This window comes from Protopterus annectens, chromosome 1.part1 (genome assembly GCF_019279795.1).
Source record: "Protopterus annectens isolate FY-2018-M chromosome 1.part1, PAN1.0, whole genome shotgun sequence".
NCBI lineage: Eukaryota > Metazoa > Chordata > Ceratodontiformes > Protopteridae > Protopterus > Protopterus annectens.
Genome location: NC_056726.1, coordinates 1,827,487,876 through 1,827,505,375, shown reverse-complemented (window position 1 = coordinate 1,827,505,375; position 17,500 = coordinate 1,827,487,876). Strand labels below are relative to the sequence as shown.

The following is a 17,500-nucleotide window of genomic DNA, read 5'->3' as shown; positions in this document are numbered from 1 at the left end:
GTGTTAGTATACAATAAGAGGATATTGCCTCTTTTGGTTAAAAATACAAGTGTACAGAATATACAATGAGAGTAGATAAGAACCTAGTAGAGTATTGCAAGATATTTCACAATTGAATAAGAGTATATAAATGTTTAAGCTTTCAAAATATGCATGCAAGAGTATACATACATATATATGCATACACATACATATATATATATATATATATATATATATATATATATATATGTATATATACACACACACACACACCTACATATAATCTATGCACACACACACACACACACACACACACACACACACACACACACACACACACTCATATATAGGTTATTGCTCACATGTGGATAGTTGAAGTTAGATGGTGTTGTTTGTGTTGTCCAAGACAGATGGGGTGTAGAAATAGTAAGCGGACGAGGCTTCAAGGTGTCAATTACAGGTGCATAGATGGGTTGGTGAAGAGGTATGTTTTAAGTCGGCTTTTGAAGGAGGGTGTGGAGTTTTATAATCTGATGTCAGGAGGAAGGTTTTCCATATTTTTGCTATTTCATGGGCAAAGTGATTCCTCTGAGTTATTTTTGCATGTGATGGTTTCGATTAAGCCTTTGTTGGAGGACTGAAGTTGTCTATTTGAATTGTATAAGTTCAGCATGCCAGTCAGGTCATGGGTTTTCTTGGGATAGTACAGAATTAGATGAGCTAGGCTGAGTTGATGGTACCTTAATAGGTTCATAAATTCAAGCCAGTGCAGGGCTTGTAGGGAAAGGCAGTGGTGGGATCGTGATTTGGCACTAGTAGTAAATCTAGCAATTTTGTTGTAACAGATGGAAAGTTTATTAAGGTCAGTTTTGTAAAGATTAGTTAGAATTGGGTATGCATAAAGTAGAGTAGATAGGAGGTGGGTCCTGGCTATTGCAATTTGAGATTCAGTGGTTAGATAACATTTACAGCGATAGAGGGAACCTAGCTTTTTGTGGACTTTAGTGCTGATTGTTGATATGTGCTTTGTGAATTTCAGTTGCTGGTCAATGGTAACTCTTAGGAGTTTAGCCTCAGTGACAGTGGAGAGTATAGAGAAGGTAAGGTTGCTCATTTTAGTAGAGTGGAGTAGCATTAGTTGTGCTTTCTTGGGATTTAGTATGAGTTGTGAATTGTTAAGGCGGTTCTCTGTTTCAGAGAAGGCTTCTTGTGCTTTTTGTTGGAGAAGTTGGATGTTGGGTGTAGGGCATATGAGAGTTGTGTCATCAGCGTATTAGACTATGTCAGCTTTAGAGGTAGCTGAGTGGAGTTGGTTTGTTAAGATATTAAAAAGAAAGGGTCCTAGGACTGATCCTTGTGGCACACCTAAGGAGGTTGGGAGTGGGGGGGATAGAGAGTTATGCCATTTGACAGATTGTTGGCTGTTATCTAAATAGCTTTTAAACCAGAGGAGGGTGGGGTTGTTAAGGTGAGATCAGAGAGACAAGACAGTAGTTTATCATGTGAGACTATGTCACATGCCTTGGATAAATCTAGGAAAGTAGCTGAGCCAAATTTACCTAGATTCCTTTGGAAGTTTATAGTACTGGTGAACTTGAGTAGGGCAATGGTTGTGCTGTGGGATGGACAAAATCCATGTTGGGTTGAGGAGAGAAGGTTGTTGGTGAGGAGATAGGAGAGGAACTGGTGATGAATACATCTTTCTAGGATCTTAGAGAGGGGTGAGAGAATTGCATTTGGTCAATAGTTGGAAAGGTCTGGGGGGGCACCTTTGTGGAGTAGTATGATATATGAGGCTTTCCACAGGACTGTTCGGTGATGGATCTATTTATTAGAGGTGAAATGGGATAGGCTATAGCTGTGGATGCAATTTGGAGGTATTCGGCAGGAAGGCTATCGGCTGCAAGGGTGGTTGGTTTGAATATGGCTAGGAGTGTTTGGATAGTACCGGTAGGAATAAACTTGTGTGAAAGGTATGGTATTGATTTGAGCCTGAGGTGGTGGTGGTGTGTTGGAGGAAGTGATGTTGTTTAAGAGTTTGAGTATTGAGGAGGTAAAATAGTTATTAAAGCTGGAGGCTATGTCCAGGTCTGTACCTGTTACATTGGGTTTAGGAGTTGTACTACTACTGGGCTGTAGGATGTTATTTATTGTTGCCCATAATTTTTGTGGTTTGGTACTGTATTTGTTTTGTTGAGTGATGCAGTAATTTTGTTTATCGAGCTTAACCTGCTTTTTTGCTTTGTTTCGGAGCTCATGAAAGGTTTGCCTAGCTGCGGGTGACCTGGTGTGGTGCCAGGATTTCCAGGCTTTATCCCTGGCTGTAAGTAGGGCTTTTGTGGTTTTCTGGAGCCAAGGGGTGGGGTTGCTACATATCCTGATAGTTTTTAAGGGGCTAGTTGGTTGAGGATATTTAGGAATGTGGAGTAATCAACTGCTTTGTCTAATGAAAGGGTTTTGATGGGAGACCAGTTGCAATGTTGCAAGGCTCTTTTGAAGTGGTCTCTAGGAAAAATTTTGTTAGAGTGGGTTTGTAAAAGGGAGGAAGAGTTAATTATTTTAAGTTTGTGCCTAAGGTTAGAAGTGGGGCTGTGGTTGCTCAGAGAGTTTGGTAGGGTGCCACATTGATGGGCAGTATTTGGTTGATTTGTGAGGATCCAATCAAGTATAGATTCTCTTTTTTTGGGCCTTATCAATGCATGTGGGAATATCTACAAGTTGGGTGAAGTTACATAGGTTAATGTGGTGGGTGGGGGTGGGAGAATGGATGGAGTTCCAGTCAATGTTTACATCACCTAGCACGATAGTTTCTTGAGGGAAGGAGTAAGAGGCCCAGTGAAGTCTGGATTCTAGGGTGGTTAGCTTGTCACCCGGGGGTATGTAGATACCCAGTTGGTTTAGGTGCTTTTGTTGGTTAAGGGAGAGCTTTGCAAATAGAGTCTCTGCATTGTTGAAGTTGGGGGAATCTTTTTGGAGGAGATGGAGTTGTAGGTTGGCTCTGTGAAGTAGAGCTAAGCCTCCACCTCTTTTATGTAGCCGGTCTACCCTGAGAATGTTATACCCACCTGGGGTGATGGAATTGTCTTTACTATCTGGTTTAAGCTGTGTCTTTCTGATGAGAATAATATCAGGGTTATATAAGCAGATGGCAGCTTGAAGGTCTTCTATTTTATTCATGATACTGTGGGTATTCATATTTATTATGAGTAAGTCAGTGGGTTTGTGCTTAGCTGGATAGTGATGGGTGCATGGCTTATTAGCAGAGGTTGCTGGCCTGGGGTTGGGGTGAATGTCTCCTCCTCGTAGTAGCTGGGTAATTATACAGGTGATAGTTGTTACGTATTGGATGATTAGCTAGTGAAATTGTAGACTTGGTTGCTTTTTAGATGGATAGAAGTGGTACATGGTAGGGGCATGGTATATGGGGTGTTGGGTGTATATGGTGGGGTATATGCTTGCATGAGTGGGGGTGATAGTAATGTTGTGGGTTAGGGTGGGGGATTTGGGGTGAATACAGTGAGTGATTGTAAAGAGATAAGAGGTGCTGATGGTAGCGATGGAGAGGCAGGTGAATAGGGAGGTTAATCCCAGGAGGGTGTAGTGGAGATGAGACTGGGGGTAATGAGACATAGTGGGAGTGAGGTTGTGCAGTTAGAGGAGGTATTTATATTTGGTGAGGGTGTGAGTAGGAGATATGGGTTGTGGATATTGAACTGGTAGGTGGGCTTGAGTGATGGAAAGTTGAAGGGTGTGTGTAGATGGTGCTGATGGATGAAGGGAGGGTCTTAGTAAAGGAGGTTACCTATAAATTCAGAGTATGTAGGGGTGGGAATTGGGGGCAGGGTAGGGGAACGGAGTAAGCCCGTAGGGCGAACAGAGTGGGATGAGCCAATCAAGGTATGTGCAATTCAAAAATAAATTATTGGTTGCTCAGAAGTCACATCTATAATGTTAGTCTTTCTTTTGTTACCAATGCTTTTTGTTTTATCTTGCTCAGAAGTAATGTCTAAAATGTTAGACTTTCTTTTGTTACTAATGCTTTTTTTTATTTTTTAAAGGTGTGAAAGTCATTTTTAATTTTACCAGTTGGATGCCCTAAGAAATATCTTACTATACAATACTTTATTGCTTCACTTGAGTGGGTTTCTGAATCTGCACTGTTATCATGCTTATTAAGTTTTATTTGTTTTTACCATATTTAATGCCTTACTTTCTGATTTTTCACTTTAGTTCTGATGAAGTCCTGATACTAATAAACAGACGAAAGCACTCAACATGAGTTTGGTCTCCAGTGTCCTTAATAATTTTTTATTTTTTACAATTTTAAAGAAGATCTGGGAAAGACAGGAGGAAGACATGAGGAAATGAGGATGTCCATCCAAGAGATGGATAGATTGCATGAGAGAAGATCTATATCAGTCATGTCTGATTGTGGAAGAAGGTAGGAGAGTGATGCTGAATCAGTATACGTGGTGACACTTGGTTTGACATCCTGCCCCACTGCAGAAGAAAATAGAATAAAGGAGTTTGATGATGATTTAATGTGTGTGTGTGTGTGTGTGTGTGTGTGTGTGTGTGTGTGTGTGTGTGTGTGTGTGTGTGTTTATGATAAATGTATTGTTGGTTTTCTTAGTGGGGTAGTGCATTGATCAAAACTGACCAAAGTATAGCTAAGCCCAGGTGAAATGAAAAGCATTTCACAAACAAAAAGGCAGCAATGTAATGAATAACAGACTACTTCAGATTAGTTTATATAGACTAACTGCATACATGTTTTATAATAAACAAGCAGTGTGTGATGTACAGTATGTACACTGGTTTCTAAAGTGGGTCAGCCAGTAATTATATGAAAAGAGAAGTGAAAAGGAGGTAGGAACAGTGTGTTAATTGAATGAGCAGGAACATTTGGCTTGGATGAAGATGTGTTTTTTGAGTTATATTCTGATTTGGAGTAAGTGTTGATTTTTTTAGGTAAGGCATCTTTGAATTCATTAGTATTCTCTGTGTCTCAGTTAACCAAATATTCTATAAAATGTGCTTACTCCACTGCTGATTCTGTTTCTAGTGCAGCTGCCACTAGGTCAGTGATGAAATGATTTGCTTTGCTACATTCATAATTTACCACAGAATGCCAGAGATGAAATCTTGCATGCTCCCTTCAATAAAAAGGTGTTATTTGGTCCTTTCTCTGCTGAGGTCCTTAAAATGTTGATGAAAAGAGTTGGGTAATTTAGGAGGTTACCCAGATTTTTAGTCGTCCTTGCCAAAATATAATAGAAACATTTCTTACAATTCAGGTTCCTTCTTCAGGAAACAGAATAAGCATTCAAGTGAGGCACAGATAAACAAAATTTCAAAAAGCAATGGGAGGGGTCATTAAAGAAGAAAAGAGTCATCATAAAATGAAAGGCAATCTAAGAAAAATTAATGCCTATATGCCCCTTTGTATGCCTTCCCCCCAACTCAGGCAAGCATATAAAGCTCTCCCAGTGTCTAGGTTTTCACCTGCCTCTGTGGTTCCCAGTGTCTAGGACTTCACCTGCCTCAGCAGTTCCCAGTGTCTACGACTTCACCTGCTTCTTTGGTGCTAGATATAACTTCAGACACTTGGGATCTGAGAATCATTTAAAAAGGCTATAACTGGCAGTGGGATTTGCTTCCACACTTACAAGGGAATCCTCTTCACCTTTATAAACAAACCTTTCTGTTCCCTCCTATCATAGATCAAACTGTGTGCATGGGTTACAGAACCTGTTCCCCTAGATCAAAGAGGGAAAGTATTTTATTCAAGAATCTTTTTTGGTGCCAAATAAAGAAGGAACCTGAAGACCTGTCTAGACCTTTATTTTCTAAGCCTTCACGTCAAAATCCCAAAGTTCAAAATGTTCTCTCAACAATCTGTGTTACCTCATTCCACTTTTTAGATTTCTAGTAACTATGAATTTAAAATATGGTTATAATTACATTCCAATTCTCAAAGATTTAAGGTACATTTTACTTCTTTCTTTGTCTGGTTTACATTTTATCAGTTTTCTGGTTACTATGAACTTACAAGAATCTTACCACCTTCTGTAAGATTTTAAGCACATTTTATACATTTTTTTCTGTGTCTGGTTTTGTGCTTTGCTCTTTGGTTTGTTAACAGCCCATTGGGTGATTAGAAAGTACCCAGCTCCTGTAATAGCCCATTGCAGGGGGAAGGCTCTTGGTGGTGGTTTTTTGGACAATATTTGGGTAAAGGAATTACTAAATCTTGTGAGGACAGGGCTGTTTGGATTGCTGGCTTGATTGCTTAGCCCGTACACTCTTGGTGGTGTTTTTTTGGACAATATTTGGGTAAAGGAATTACTAAATCTTGTGAGGACAGGGCTGTTTGGATTGCTGGCTTCATTGCTTAGCCTGTACGCTCTTGGTGGTGTTTTTTTGGACAATATTTGGGTAAAAGGTTTTAAAGGAAGAAGTGGCTGGGAAGGTATTTTTGTATCTTCAGTACATCATCACCATAGCAAATGTGACAAGCATGTTTGCTGAAGGAGAGAATGTGGCAGAGAGATTAGAAAACACTACACTGTAAGAGTGGGTATAGAAGAGCAGTTTATAAAAAGGAGGTTACGGAAATTGACTTTGAGAAATGGTGTACAGTGACATTCTGTGGGACACATTGTGGGAATTAAATGATGTACAGTGCCATTAAGCCTGTGTGACATATGGTAAGTAAATGATGTGCAGTGACATTACGTCTGTAGGACACATCATGGTAATTAAATGATGTACAGTGACATTACATCTGTAGGACACATCATGGTAATTAAATGGTGTACAGTGGCATTACATCTGTGGGACACATCATGGTAATTAAATTGTGTACAGTGACATTACATCTGTGGGACACATCATGGTAATTAAATGATGTACAGTGACATTACATCTGTGGGACACATCATGGTAATTAAATGATGTACAGTGACATTAAGCCTGTGTGACATATGGTACATAAATTATGTACAGTGACATTACGTCTGTAGCTCACATCATGGTAATTAAATGGTGTGCAGTGACATTACGTCTGTAGGACATATCATGGTAAGTAAATGGTGTACAATGACATTCTGTGGACACATCGTGGGAATTAAATGATGTACAGTGCCATTAAGCCTGTGTGACATATGGTAAGTAAATGATGTGCAGTGACATTATGTCTGTAGGGCACATCATGATAATTAAATGGTGTACAGTGACATTATGTCTGTAGGACACATCATGGTAATTAAATGGTGTACAGTGACATTACATCTGTAGGACACATGGTAATTAAATGGTGTACAGTGACATTACATCTGTAGGACACATCATGGTAATTAAATGATGTACAGTGACATTACGTCTGTAGGACACATCATGGTAATTAAATGCTGTACAGTGACATTACATCTGTAGGACACATGGTAGTTAAATGGTGTACAGTGACATTATGTCTGTAGGACACATCATGGTAATTAAATGATGTACAGTGACATTATGTCTGTAGGACACATCATGATAATTAAATGGTGTACAGTGACATTACATCTGTGGGACACATCATGGTAATTAAATGATGTACAGTGACATTACGTCTGTAGGACACATCATGGTAATTAAATGGTGTACAGTGACATTGCATCTGTAGGACACATCATGGTAATTAAATGGTGTACAGTGACATTACGTCTTAGGGCACATCATGGTAATTAAATGGTGTACAGTAACATTACATCTGTGGGACACATCATGGTAATTAAATGATGTACAGTGACATTAAGCCTGTGTGACATACAGTAAGTAAATGCTGTACAGTGACATTACGTCTGTAGGACAAATCATGGTAATTAAATGGTGTATAGTGACATTACGTCTGTGGGACACATCATGGTAATTAAATGGTGTACAGTGGCATTACGTCTGTAGGAAACATCATGGTAATTAAATGATGTACAGTGACATTACGTCTGTAGGACACATCATGGTAATTAAATGGTGCACAGTGACATTACGTCTGTGTGACATATGGTAAGTAAATGATTTTCAGTGACATTACATCTGTAGGACACATCATGATAATTAAATGATTTACATTGCCATTAAGCCTGTGTGACATATGGTAAGTAAATGGTGTACAGTGACATTACGTCTGTAGGACACATCATGGTAATTAAATGATGCACAGTGACATTACATCTGTGGGACATATCACAGTAATTAAATGTATTTAGGCAGGGGTAGTGAATTGGTTAAAGGATACAATCAGCTTTCACCTTAGATGAGAAGGTAGAAGAAATTATGTGCAAATGTTATATGCCTTCTTTCCATAATAAAAATGCAATCCATTTCGGAATTATTAGGAACATGCCAAGAGAAATGTGGAAGTTTTTTGTTATATTCAAAGTAATAATACAATAGGGAGAAGATAAATGCTGTTAAAATTAAGCTACAGACATCTAATAATTCGGAAATGGATTATTTTTTTACTGACCTGTAAATATGCTTACTTTAATAACAATATTTTTTTCTTTTTTAAGAGAGTATATAGAAGATGTGAATGTGAATGCATGGCTAATGCAAATAACTATGTCCATGCAAGTTTCAGTAAGGTACATCAACTATGAATGCATGCATACTATAATAGCACATTTATACCTCTCAACTGTTCAGATTTTCACAGAATATTCATATTTTTGCCTTATATTTTTTGTCAGTTCCTCATAGAATTTGTGGTTTTCTGGCAAATGATTGAGGATTAACAAGAGGCAAGCAGAAGAGAACATGTTAGTACAGACAGTCATGGGTTGCCATTTTTCTATGACATTTTCTGATTTTTTTTTCTTTTTGGAGAAACCAACATAGCAAGAAGAGGTTGGACAGAAATGCAAGTAACATGGATAATAGGAGAGACACACCGGAAAATGTACCGGGGATACACACCAAAGGCAAGGTGCAATACAGATGTGACATAATAGAGTGAGGGCCATGGAGGATAGTTAAACACAATAATGCAATAAATTGCATCTACAATGCAGGGTGGTATATGGCTACAAACCATAATGCTGTACTGTAGGTGCTAATTAATGAGGACAGAGTAAGTCAGAGTACTAGCAGTTTTCAAATGCACAGAATTTCATGAATAAGATGTGATGCTTGCACTCATACTGGAGCAAGATGGTACCTTCACTGTATCCCATCTACCTTGCTTTATAGAGCTGCAGAATCAAACAGGGAACATCATCAAACTTGGAAACAGTTCTTAACCATAGCTGCCATACTGCCCTCAAAAGATCCTGCAGTGTTGACATCTCAGGCACCTCAGCAAAGCCCTTTGAACATTAGGTCCTGCAGTCACACTGACATGCTTGGCTTGACTGTTTGAGTCTGGATGAAACGGATGTTGCTGGGAATGGTACCAGTACCCTGGCCATTTCATTTCTCCTGACCTCCATTGGAGGAGATGGATTTGTAAAAGGAGGGACATGTACAAAAGCACAGTGTAACTGTAAATGTTACCGCTATAACTAACAATAATGCACTGGTTTAAGTACTGTTTCCTTGGAATGCATCTAAAATCTCCAAAAGTGCCATGTGCTATCTCCTTCTGAAGCAGGTCTTCACACTTTCAAAACATTCCTCAGCAGCAAAAAGAACACAGAAAATCCCAGTTAAAATGGAGCAATGAGTATGAAGTAGTGTCACAGGTATATCACATTTACATGTACAGTGGATATAAAAAGTGTACACACTCCTGTCAAAATGCCATGTGTTTGTGCTATAAAAAGTTAGACCACAATAAATTATTTCAAAACTTGTCCCACATTTAATGTGACCTATAACCTCTACAATTCAATTGAAAAACAGACAAATCTGTTAGGGGAAAAATATAAAAATGAAAAAAACGTAGAATAAACAAGTGTGCACACCCTTAAACTAATACTTTGTTGAAGCACCTTTTGATTTAATTACAGCATTTGAAATTATTTATTGTGGTCTCATTTTTTATATCACAAAAACCTGGCATTTTAACAGGGGTGTGTACACTTTTTATATCCACTGTATATAAACAATGTCCCAGCAGAGTACTCCTAAGATAAGCCATTACATTTACTATCCTATATATCCATTATCGGAAGTTTTTTTGTTTGTTTCTTTGTTTCTTTGTTTTTCCTCACAGCCAGCCATCAGCACATCCTGGTATCTCTGTGCTTTTTCAGGTCTGCCTGCCCTTCTTGTCCAACATATTTAGCTCAGATAATGACTTATAATGCTGCTAAGCTCAGTTTATTCAGAACACTGCATTCAAACAAGAAAGCAGTTACATAGAACTTCTCATATGACCTACTTCATGTTTTGACTGTGATTCTTGTAACATACAGATCATGGCAATGAAGTAGTTTAAGAGTGTGTAAGTAGCATTTTGTAATATCTCCTGCCTGTGTTGCGTGAGTACAATGAACCTCTTTCTTGTAAGCAGCACCTCAATTTAGAAAGTAAGCTAGCAGTAAAGAACAAAAGCCTAAGTCCCATTTCCCACTTAAGAGTTTCAACATGACAGCACATAGAAAGAGAATCCATCCAGTTTTATGTAATGTGATTTGGCTGATGAAAGTGCTGAGTTAATCATGGCCACTTAACCTGCTTAGATGGTTAGGAAATAATTTTAAAAAATGGCAATAGATTTAATAGCATTCTCAAAGTCAGCAGATGTATAAGTAATGGAATGTGGCCGAAATTTTGCTTGCGACATAAGTAGGACATATTGTAGAGGCAGATAATTTTCTCAGAGAATTCCCAATTCTCTGGAACAGGCTCCCTATCCATGTGAAACCGAGTTCCTCCATATCCCTATTTAAGTGCAACTTGGGCCAGTGGATGAGTAATCAGAAATTCACTGCTAGTCTGGTCCCCGTGTCTCTGATGGACAGAGGCAGTCAGTAAATCACCCACTACAGTAATCAAATTTGTGGGTCACATTTGGGTGGCACAGCTAAGCTTACATGGGTAGTTGTGGTCATTAGCCTAGAATACACCTATGAACCTTTGAATCAAATGATGGATATCTTCTTGTTGGGACATCCAGCCAGCCAGAAAGATGACACCATTGAACACTATCCAAAGCTGTAGCTCCAAAGCATTCTATACTGTTAGTTGTGAAAAGCAATGCAGGACCATTGGTCTGAAGGGCATGGGTGAATTCCAGTGAGAAAGCTGCCACTGGTACATCGTCAGAAACAGGCAATGTTGTCACTGTTGAGTGATTGCTGGTTGGATGTGATTCTTTGCTATGGGCTGAACTTTCTCATTAAATATTCATGAGGGATAACTTTGAAGTTGTCTTTCTGATTCACTAGCTTTAAGTTAGCATTGGAGCTGGGAACAACCCTATCTGAATTCCATCAGTCCCTTGGGGCATCCACACTTTTATGTTACCATTGTGAGCATTTTTGTTATTTGTATTGCATACATCATTAAATTGAAAGCCTTTGTTTTCATAGTTATTCTTTGTGGCATTATCTTACTAACCTTTTTCTGGTACATGTTACTATAACCTTATCTGCAGTGTGCTTTCTGTTAATTCTGCTTATGGGTTGGGTGGAGTCCAGTCATGCTGGATCCTCCATAACTTTCACATGCTTAACAACTTGCTAGTTAGGAGGTAATGAGAGATCTAGTACTTTATCAACAATATTAACTGAAAAATGTATTTTTAAGGTATGACTGTTTTGGGAATGTCCATCATGAAGCATAAACACTTAATTCTGAAATTCATACAGTTTGTGTGGCAATCCTGTGTGTGGTACCTGTACAGCTGAAGTACTCTGTGCTCTTCACTGGAATGTTTTCTTTTTAAAACAGTTTTCTGTATGAAATGGGTTATTAAATATTTATTTCCTAGTTCTGTAACTGTAGTCATTAACAATCCTTACACTCTTTGTTTTGAAAGGATGAAAAGGCAGAAGGCTTTATTGATTTATCGACATACAATATTGAAAGTGCTGGACTGCATAAAAGGAAGTAGTAAGTATCACAGTAAGATGAATTGAAAACAGTTATAGAGTAGTTTTATGATTAAACTGCTGTAAAATCAACATGTAGTCTCTATGACGGATTTCTGTATGAACAACCTCCAAAGACAAATCCTGTAACTGATATCTAATCAGAAGAAAGAATCTGATAACTGTGCACACACAAATGCAGGTTGCTGTTAAGTGATGCCCAGGAAAGTGATGCACAGATATATATTTCAAATTACTTTACAATTCCCATGGTCAGGAAACTGTGTTAGAGGCAGGGTGACTCGTGCTATAGGACTGCAGGATTGCAGCCCCCCCACCTGTAAAAGGAATAAAATAAATTCCTCCATTTTAGAAAATAAAAAACTTAAAAAAAAATTTCGAGTACTCCACACATGCATGCTTAGTTCCTGACTGCTGTGTTAGGCAGTCCAGAACTCCACACATGCATGCATGCTTCATTCCTGCACTACAGACTGCTCTGTTAGGCAGTCTGGATAGGGAAGGCAGGGAACTCCACCCTGCCATCCCAGAGGTCTGTGTGGTGACGACTGCACAGACCAGAAGAACACCAGACTGCATCACCTACAGGCTGGAGGCTCCAGCCTACTCACATCTCACGGGGAGACCCAGAAAGCCTGCACGGGCTGTTATGGAGGACAGGGAATCATTGGGCTGCTGCAGAGGACCACTGTAGGACTTAGCTGCCATGGAGGAGGATCTGCAGGTTGTGTGTGTGTGTGTGTGTGTGTGTGTGTGTGTGTGTGTGTGTGTGTGTGTGTGTGTGTGTGTGTGTGTGTGTCTGTGTCTGTGTGTGTGATGCCCCAGTTGCTACATGGTGGTGGGTAGAGAATAAGACTTGAACCCTGTATCTTGGGCTGAAGTGACAAAAGCCTGAATTCCCTACCCACCATCATTTGTAAAACATTCGCAGAGTTTTGCCTCATATTTGTTCTATTCTGTTCCTCATAAAAGCTGTAGTTTCTGTATTTTTGTTACTTAACACAGCCAGTAGTGCAGTGGTGCAGTGGGAGCATTGTTGCCTGACAGCTACAGGTTGTCTGATTTAATTCTTGGCTGGGGTGGAGTCTGTATGTTCTCCCTGTGTTTGTGTGGGTTTGCTCTGGTGTCCTCAATGGATATTTGTCCCTATGTTTTGGATTGTATTCCCCCATTATTGGCTTTGTCCAAGGTTTTTGTGCCAAGGTTGAGAGCTATGGTGATAACTGAACTCACTGAATATGTTTGGGGGCTGTATTCCCCCTTTATTGGCTTTGTTCAGGTGTTTTATGCTAAGATGTTGACAGCTATGGTGAGAACTGAATTCACTAAATGGTAGCCATTTAAGTTTCAGTCTTCCTTTCTTTCATAAAACAGATGATATGGCTTAGTGGTGTGTTGCTCTGACTGTTTTGCACAGGGTCCTGGGTTCAATACTTGGTAGTGAAATGTATGGTGGTAACACAGCATTTTATTCTAACAACTTTCCAACATTATACAAGCAATGTTTAAAATGTGTCCCTATGTTTTGGTCTTTTGCCCCCCCCCCCCCCGTAAATTTTGGATTTGTCCAGATTTCTTGTGCTGCAAAGTTCAGAGATGCAGCTGAGTGTCAAGTAGATTTTACAAGAAGCTGAGAGCTGCAGGGGAACAAAAGTTTAGTGCTACTTATGCCAAGTTTGCTTGCGCTGTCACTAGCACAATAGGTAGCGCACTTGCTTTTGATGCAGAAGGCTGTGGGTTTTACTCCCAGAGTAAGTAGATGCATTGCTCATAATGTACTGTATTATAAAGGGGGTGGATGCTGCAGTCCTTTTTGGTGAAGATACCTAGTAACTATGAACCTGTTATCAGTTTGCCATCCATTCCCTATTGCAATATTACTAGCTTATCATTTTTTAATGCAACTTAGGCAATTTATTCCTCAAGGGCAACAGGCACTTTATTTGTAGATGAAACAATGAAATATAAAGTTGTTTGCAAGCAGCAACCTCTTCATTAGTTACAGATTTCTTTAATGTGGAATTATTTAGATGACTTTTATTTATTCAGAGATTGTGCACATTTACTGATACTGGTGGGCTGCAGAAGTTTGAGTAGACTTTTATGATAGAAATGTTCTGAATTGGGCAGTTTTGTCATTATTGGTGCATGCATTTTGTTTCATTGTTTACTGGAAAAATGTTCTGAATTGGACAAGTTTACCATTATTAGTGCATGCATTTTGTTTCATTGTTTACTGGAAAAATGTTCAAAACAAATTTAAAACGCCCTGTAACAACTGTACTATATTGTACAAGGAATATAATTTAAGACAATCAGGAAGGTGTATCAAAGACCACATGTATGTTTCATGTGCAAGGGGCCTATGATTTGAAAACAGCCCAAAGTTAATGTTTATCTGCCACTGGCAAACTGTATTTTCTTTGAATGTGAGTTTCAATGCTGCTTCAATGAATATGAGTTTCAAGGGCAGAGAAATTTTAATGCTAAGTCTGTTTTCATTGTGAGACTGCATTGCTTTATTTAGCAGATGTCTTGGTGTTTGTGCTGTAAAATGCAAAATAAAACTTTCAAATGAAGTCCAAATCATTGTAGAAGTAAAGGAGTATGCACATTCGTGTTTATGGTAAATGGGGTGAAATAGCCAAGTAATGGTTCATTGGAATGGCTGCAGGGAGGAGGCTCCATTCGACCATGATTTTGTGAGGGGGAAGGGTGGCAAACTCAGACAGACCCGGCTGAACTATACCTCTCAACTGCCAGATTTTTACCAAATGAATAGATTTTTGCTTCTTATTTTTGGCTTGTTCCTCATAAGACGTGTGGTTTTCTGGCAAATAATTTAGGAATTAAGTCACTAAATAATGACAGACACTGAGTTTCAGACTTCATAACCTTCAGAAAAATGCTTGCTAAAGCAAGACCTGTTATTCTATCAATTGTCTCAGTTTATGCAACAATTTATAGTACTGTTTATAAGTTCCCCCAGTATATTTGGCCTTGTCCATATTTCCTGCATTGACAGGTTGAGAGGGACGTGCAAATAAATTTCTTTATAGAATTAGGCATATCCAAATCTCTCAACTGTCCCTGATTTTGGCTCAAAATGTTGCTTTTCCTCTAATAATCCCACTGCAAAATGGCAATTTTGGAAGAAAACATGGAGGGCTTACAATTAAGAAGTAACTGTAATAATCAGAGTTATATATTACTTTTATTTCAGAAATGCATGTAGATTCTTTTATTTTCTCAGCTGCTCAAGTTAGCAGTACTAATATTAAACGTGTCCCTTCTTTGATAGATTCCCAGCTGTATTGTGTGGCTATTTTATATTTTTGCATCACATTTTTGGTCCATTTTTCATAAAATTGTGTTTTTTTGGCAAATTAGTGGCAAATCATTAAAGACTGAAGTTAGAAAATAATGACAGACATTTGAGTTTCAGATTTCATACCTTTCAGAAAAATCATACTAATGCAAGACCTACTATTCTATTATCTTTCTAAGTTTATAAAAAAATATGTAAAAAGTGCCCTTATTTTTGGGCCTTTGTCCCACTTCTATGTATGGCTCTGTCCATATTTCTTGTTCTGAGGTTGAGAGGTATGACAAATGTGTTAGGGCCATCACAGTCAGCCAGAGACATTTCAAATTGTGACATAGTTGTTGCACCCCACTCCCCCTTGTAGTGACTCTGGATGTGTCCAAGCAAGGCAAAGAGCAGTTATGCAGTGTAAATGTGCAGAGTATCCCCCCATCCAAGGTAGACACAAGTGTTACTTTTATACTGTCCTTGATTTTGCAGAACGTTCTGGTTTCTGTCATATTTTTATACTGTTGATTTATGCTTATTATTACTCAGAAAGTGCCTGTTGCTCTGTGTTTAAGTAGCAATGCTTTAATGACCATCAGGTAAGCTTGTCTGAGATTGTACGATGCAAGTAAGCTTTAATAAGCATACTGTTAAAGAATTGCCAACATTGAAAGCCTTTCTGTTGTTGTCATGCAGAGAATACTTACATAACTAGATAATGTATAAGCCTTGGGTATTGAAATGCATATGACAGTATTTGTAATAAAGGACAGGATTACATTATTTTAAGAAGTTCATTACATTTGTTGGAGACTTGCAGTAATCTTTGCAGGCTTTACCTGTAAACCAAACAGAATGCCAATCTATCATGTGTGGTCCATTACCTGCACAGTAATCCTGTAAGCAATGTATCTTGAGCTTGGTTCTTGTTTGCTTTTCATTTTTACTTTGATCATGTTTACCCCATGAAACAAGTAGATAGTTGTCAGGCAGCAGGTCTTTTTTGGATAAGAAACATTTTTACAAGTGGGGGTATCACAGATATTGCTACTTTCAGCATGTTACTTGGTACTTTAATAAAGCTGAATATAAATTATAATTAACTGCAGTGCAAGGAGAAGTGGTTTGAGTTGAGTGCTGCTTGTTTTTCTTATACTTGATTTTGACTAGCATTCCAGTAATGTATTTAAAAAGTAATTTATTTTTTCATGCCTCATAACCATTTTGTTTCCATCTAGATATTAAGTAAGCTGTCATGCAGCCAATGCATTAAAATATTTTTATTCTTCTACACTTCATTTTGTCTTGATTGGACTCTCATAATGATGGTTTGGCACCCATGGCAGCATGTTTAATTAAAGTTACAGTTTTTGTGGTTTTGAGCATAGCCCCTCCCCTTTCTGGTTGGCCACACCCTTACCATTGACTCCACCCATTCACCTGTCTCCTGCAGCCCCCCTTTGATTTAAAGTCATCAGCCACCACTGGTTAGAGGTTAAATGGTTCAGAGCCAGTATTCTTAGGTTTTTAGCTGCAGCAGATGTTTATTTGATACAAAACATAAATGAAGAGTGAAAGTAAAGTACAAATACCAAACTGAAGGACAGTAGTGCAGATGCCTATAGCTAAGACTTGTTAATTGTCTCCTGTTCTGCATGCCTAATTACTTCCTATGGACAGTTGATATGTCAAACATGGCATTCTAGTCCAACTAATAACAGTAATGACAGCAGTAATAGACACAGCCTTGTATTTAAAATCAAGGTATAAGTAAGACAGTTATCAGGATATATGGTTGAACTCAGCTGCATTGCACATAACACTGAAGCACTTATTTTACTGATTACCACATCATTAAAATATTTCTAGACAACATTTATTTCTTTCCATAGACAAAAGTCAAAACCTGGTTTAATGAGGTCTATATTTAATGTGAAAAAATGGAAAACAGTTTTCATAATCTGGATTTTCCATTTCATTGTATGCAAAATTTTCAAGGCCTTGGCAGTATACAGAGGCAGCGGAAGCTGTTGAAGACTTGGGGGTGGGGGAGGAGGGTGAAAGGGGCACTTAGTGATTTAAAAGGGCAATTTTTTAAAACTATGCAGCGGTTAGCATTGTTGCCTCACAGCAAGAGGTTCTTCCATTCGATTCTTGGCTGGAG

General features: G+C 38.5%; 1 protein-coding gene across 1 annotated transcript in view; it reads left to right on the top strand.

Annotated features, from left to right (window-relative positions):
* LOC122812560 (connector enhancer of kinase suppressor of ras 1-like) overlaps window positions 1-17,500 on the top strand; it is a 719,099-nt gene that overhangs the window by 339,057 nt on the left and 362,542 nt on the right. The window contains exon 11 of the mRNA XM_044084817.1: window positions 11,951-12,024. Within this exon, the coding sequence (XP_043940752.1) occupies window positions 11,951-12,024 (74 nt within the window). The remainder of the gene's footprint in view (window positions 1-11,950; window positions 12,025-17,500) is intronic.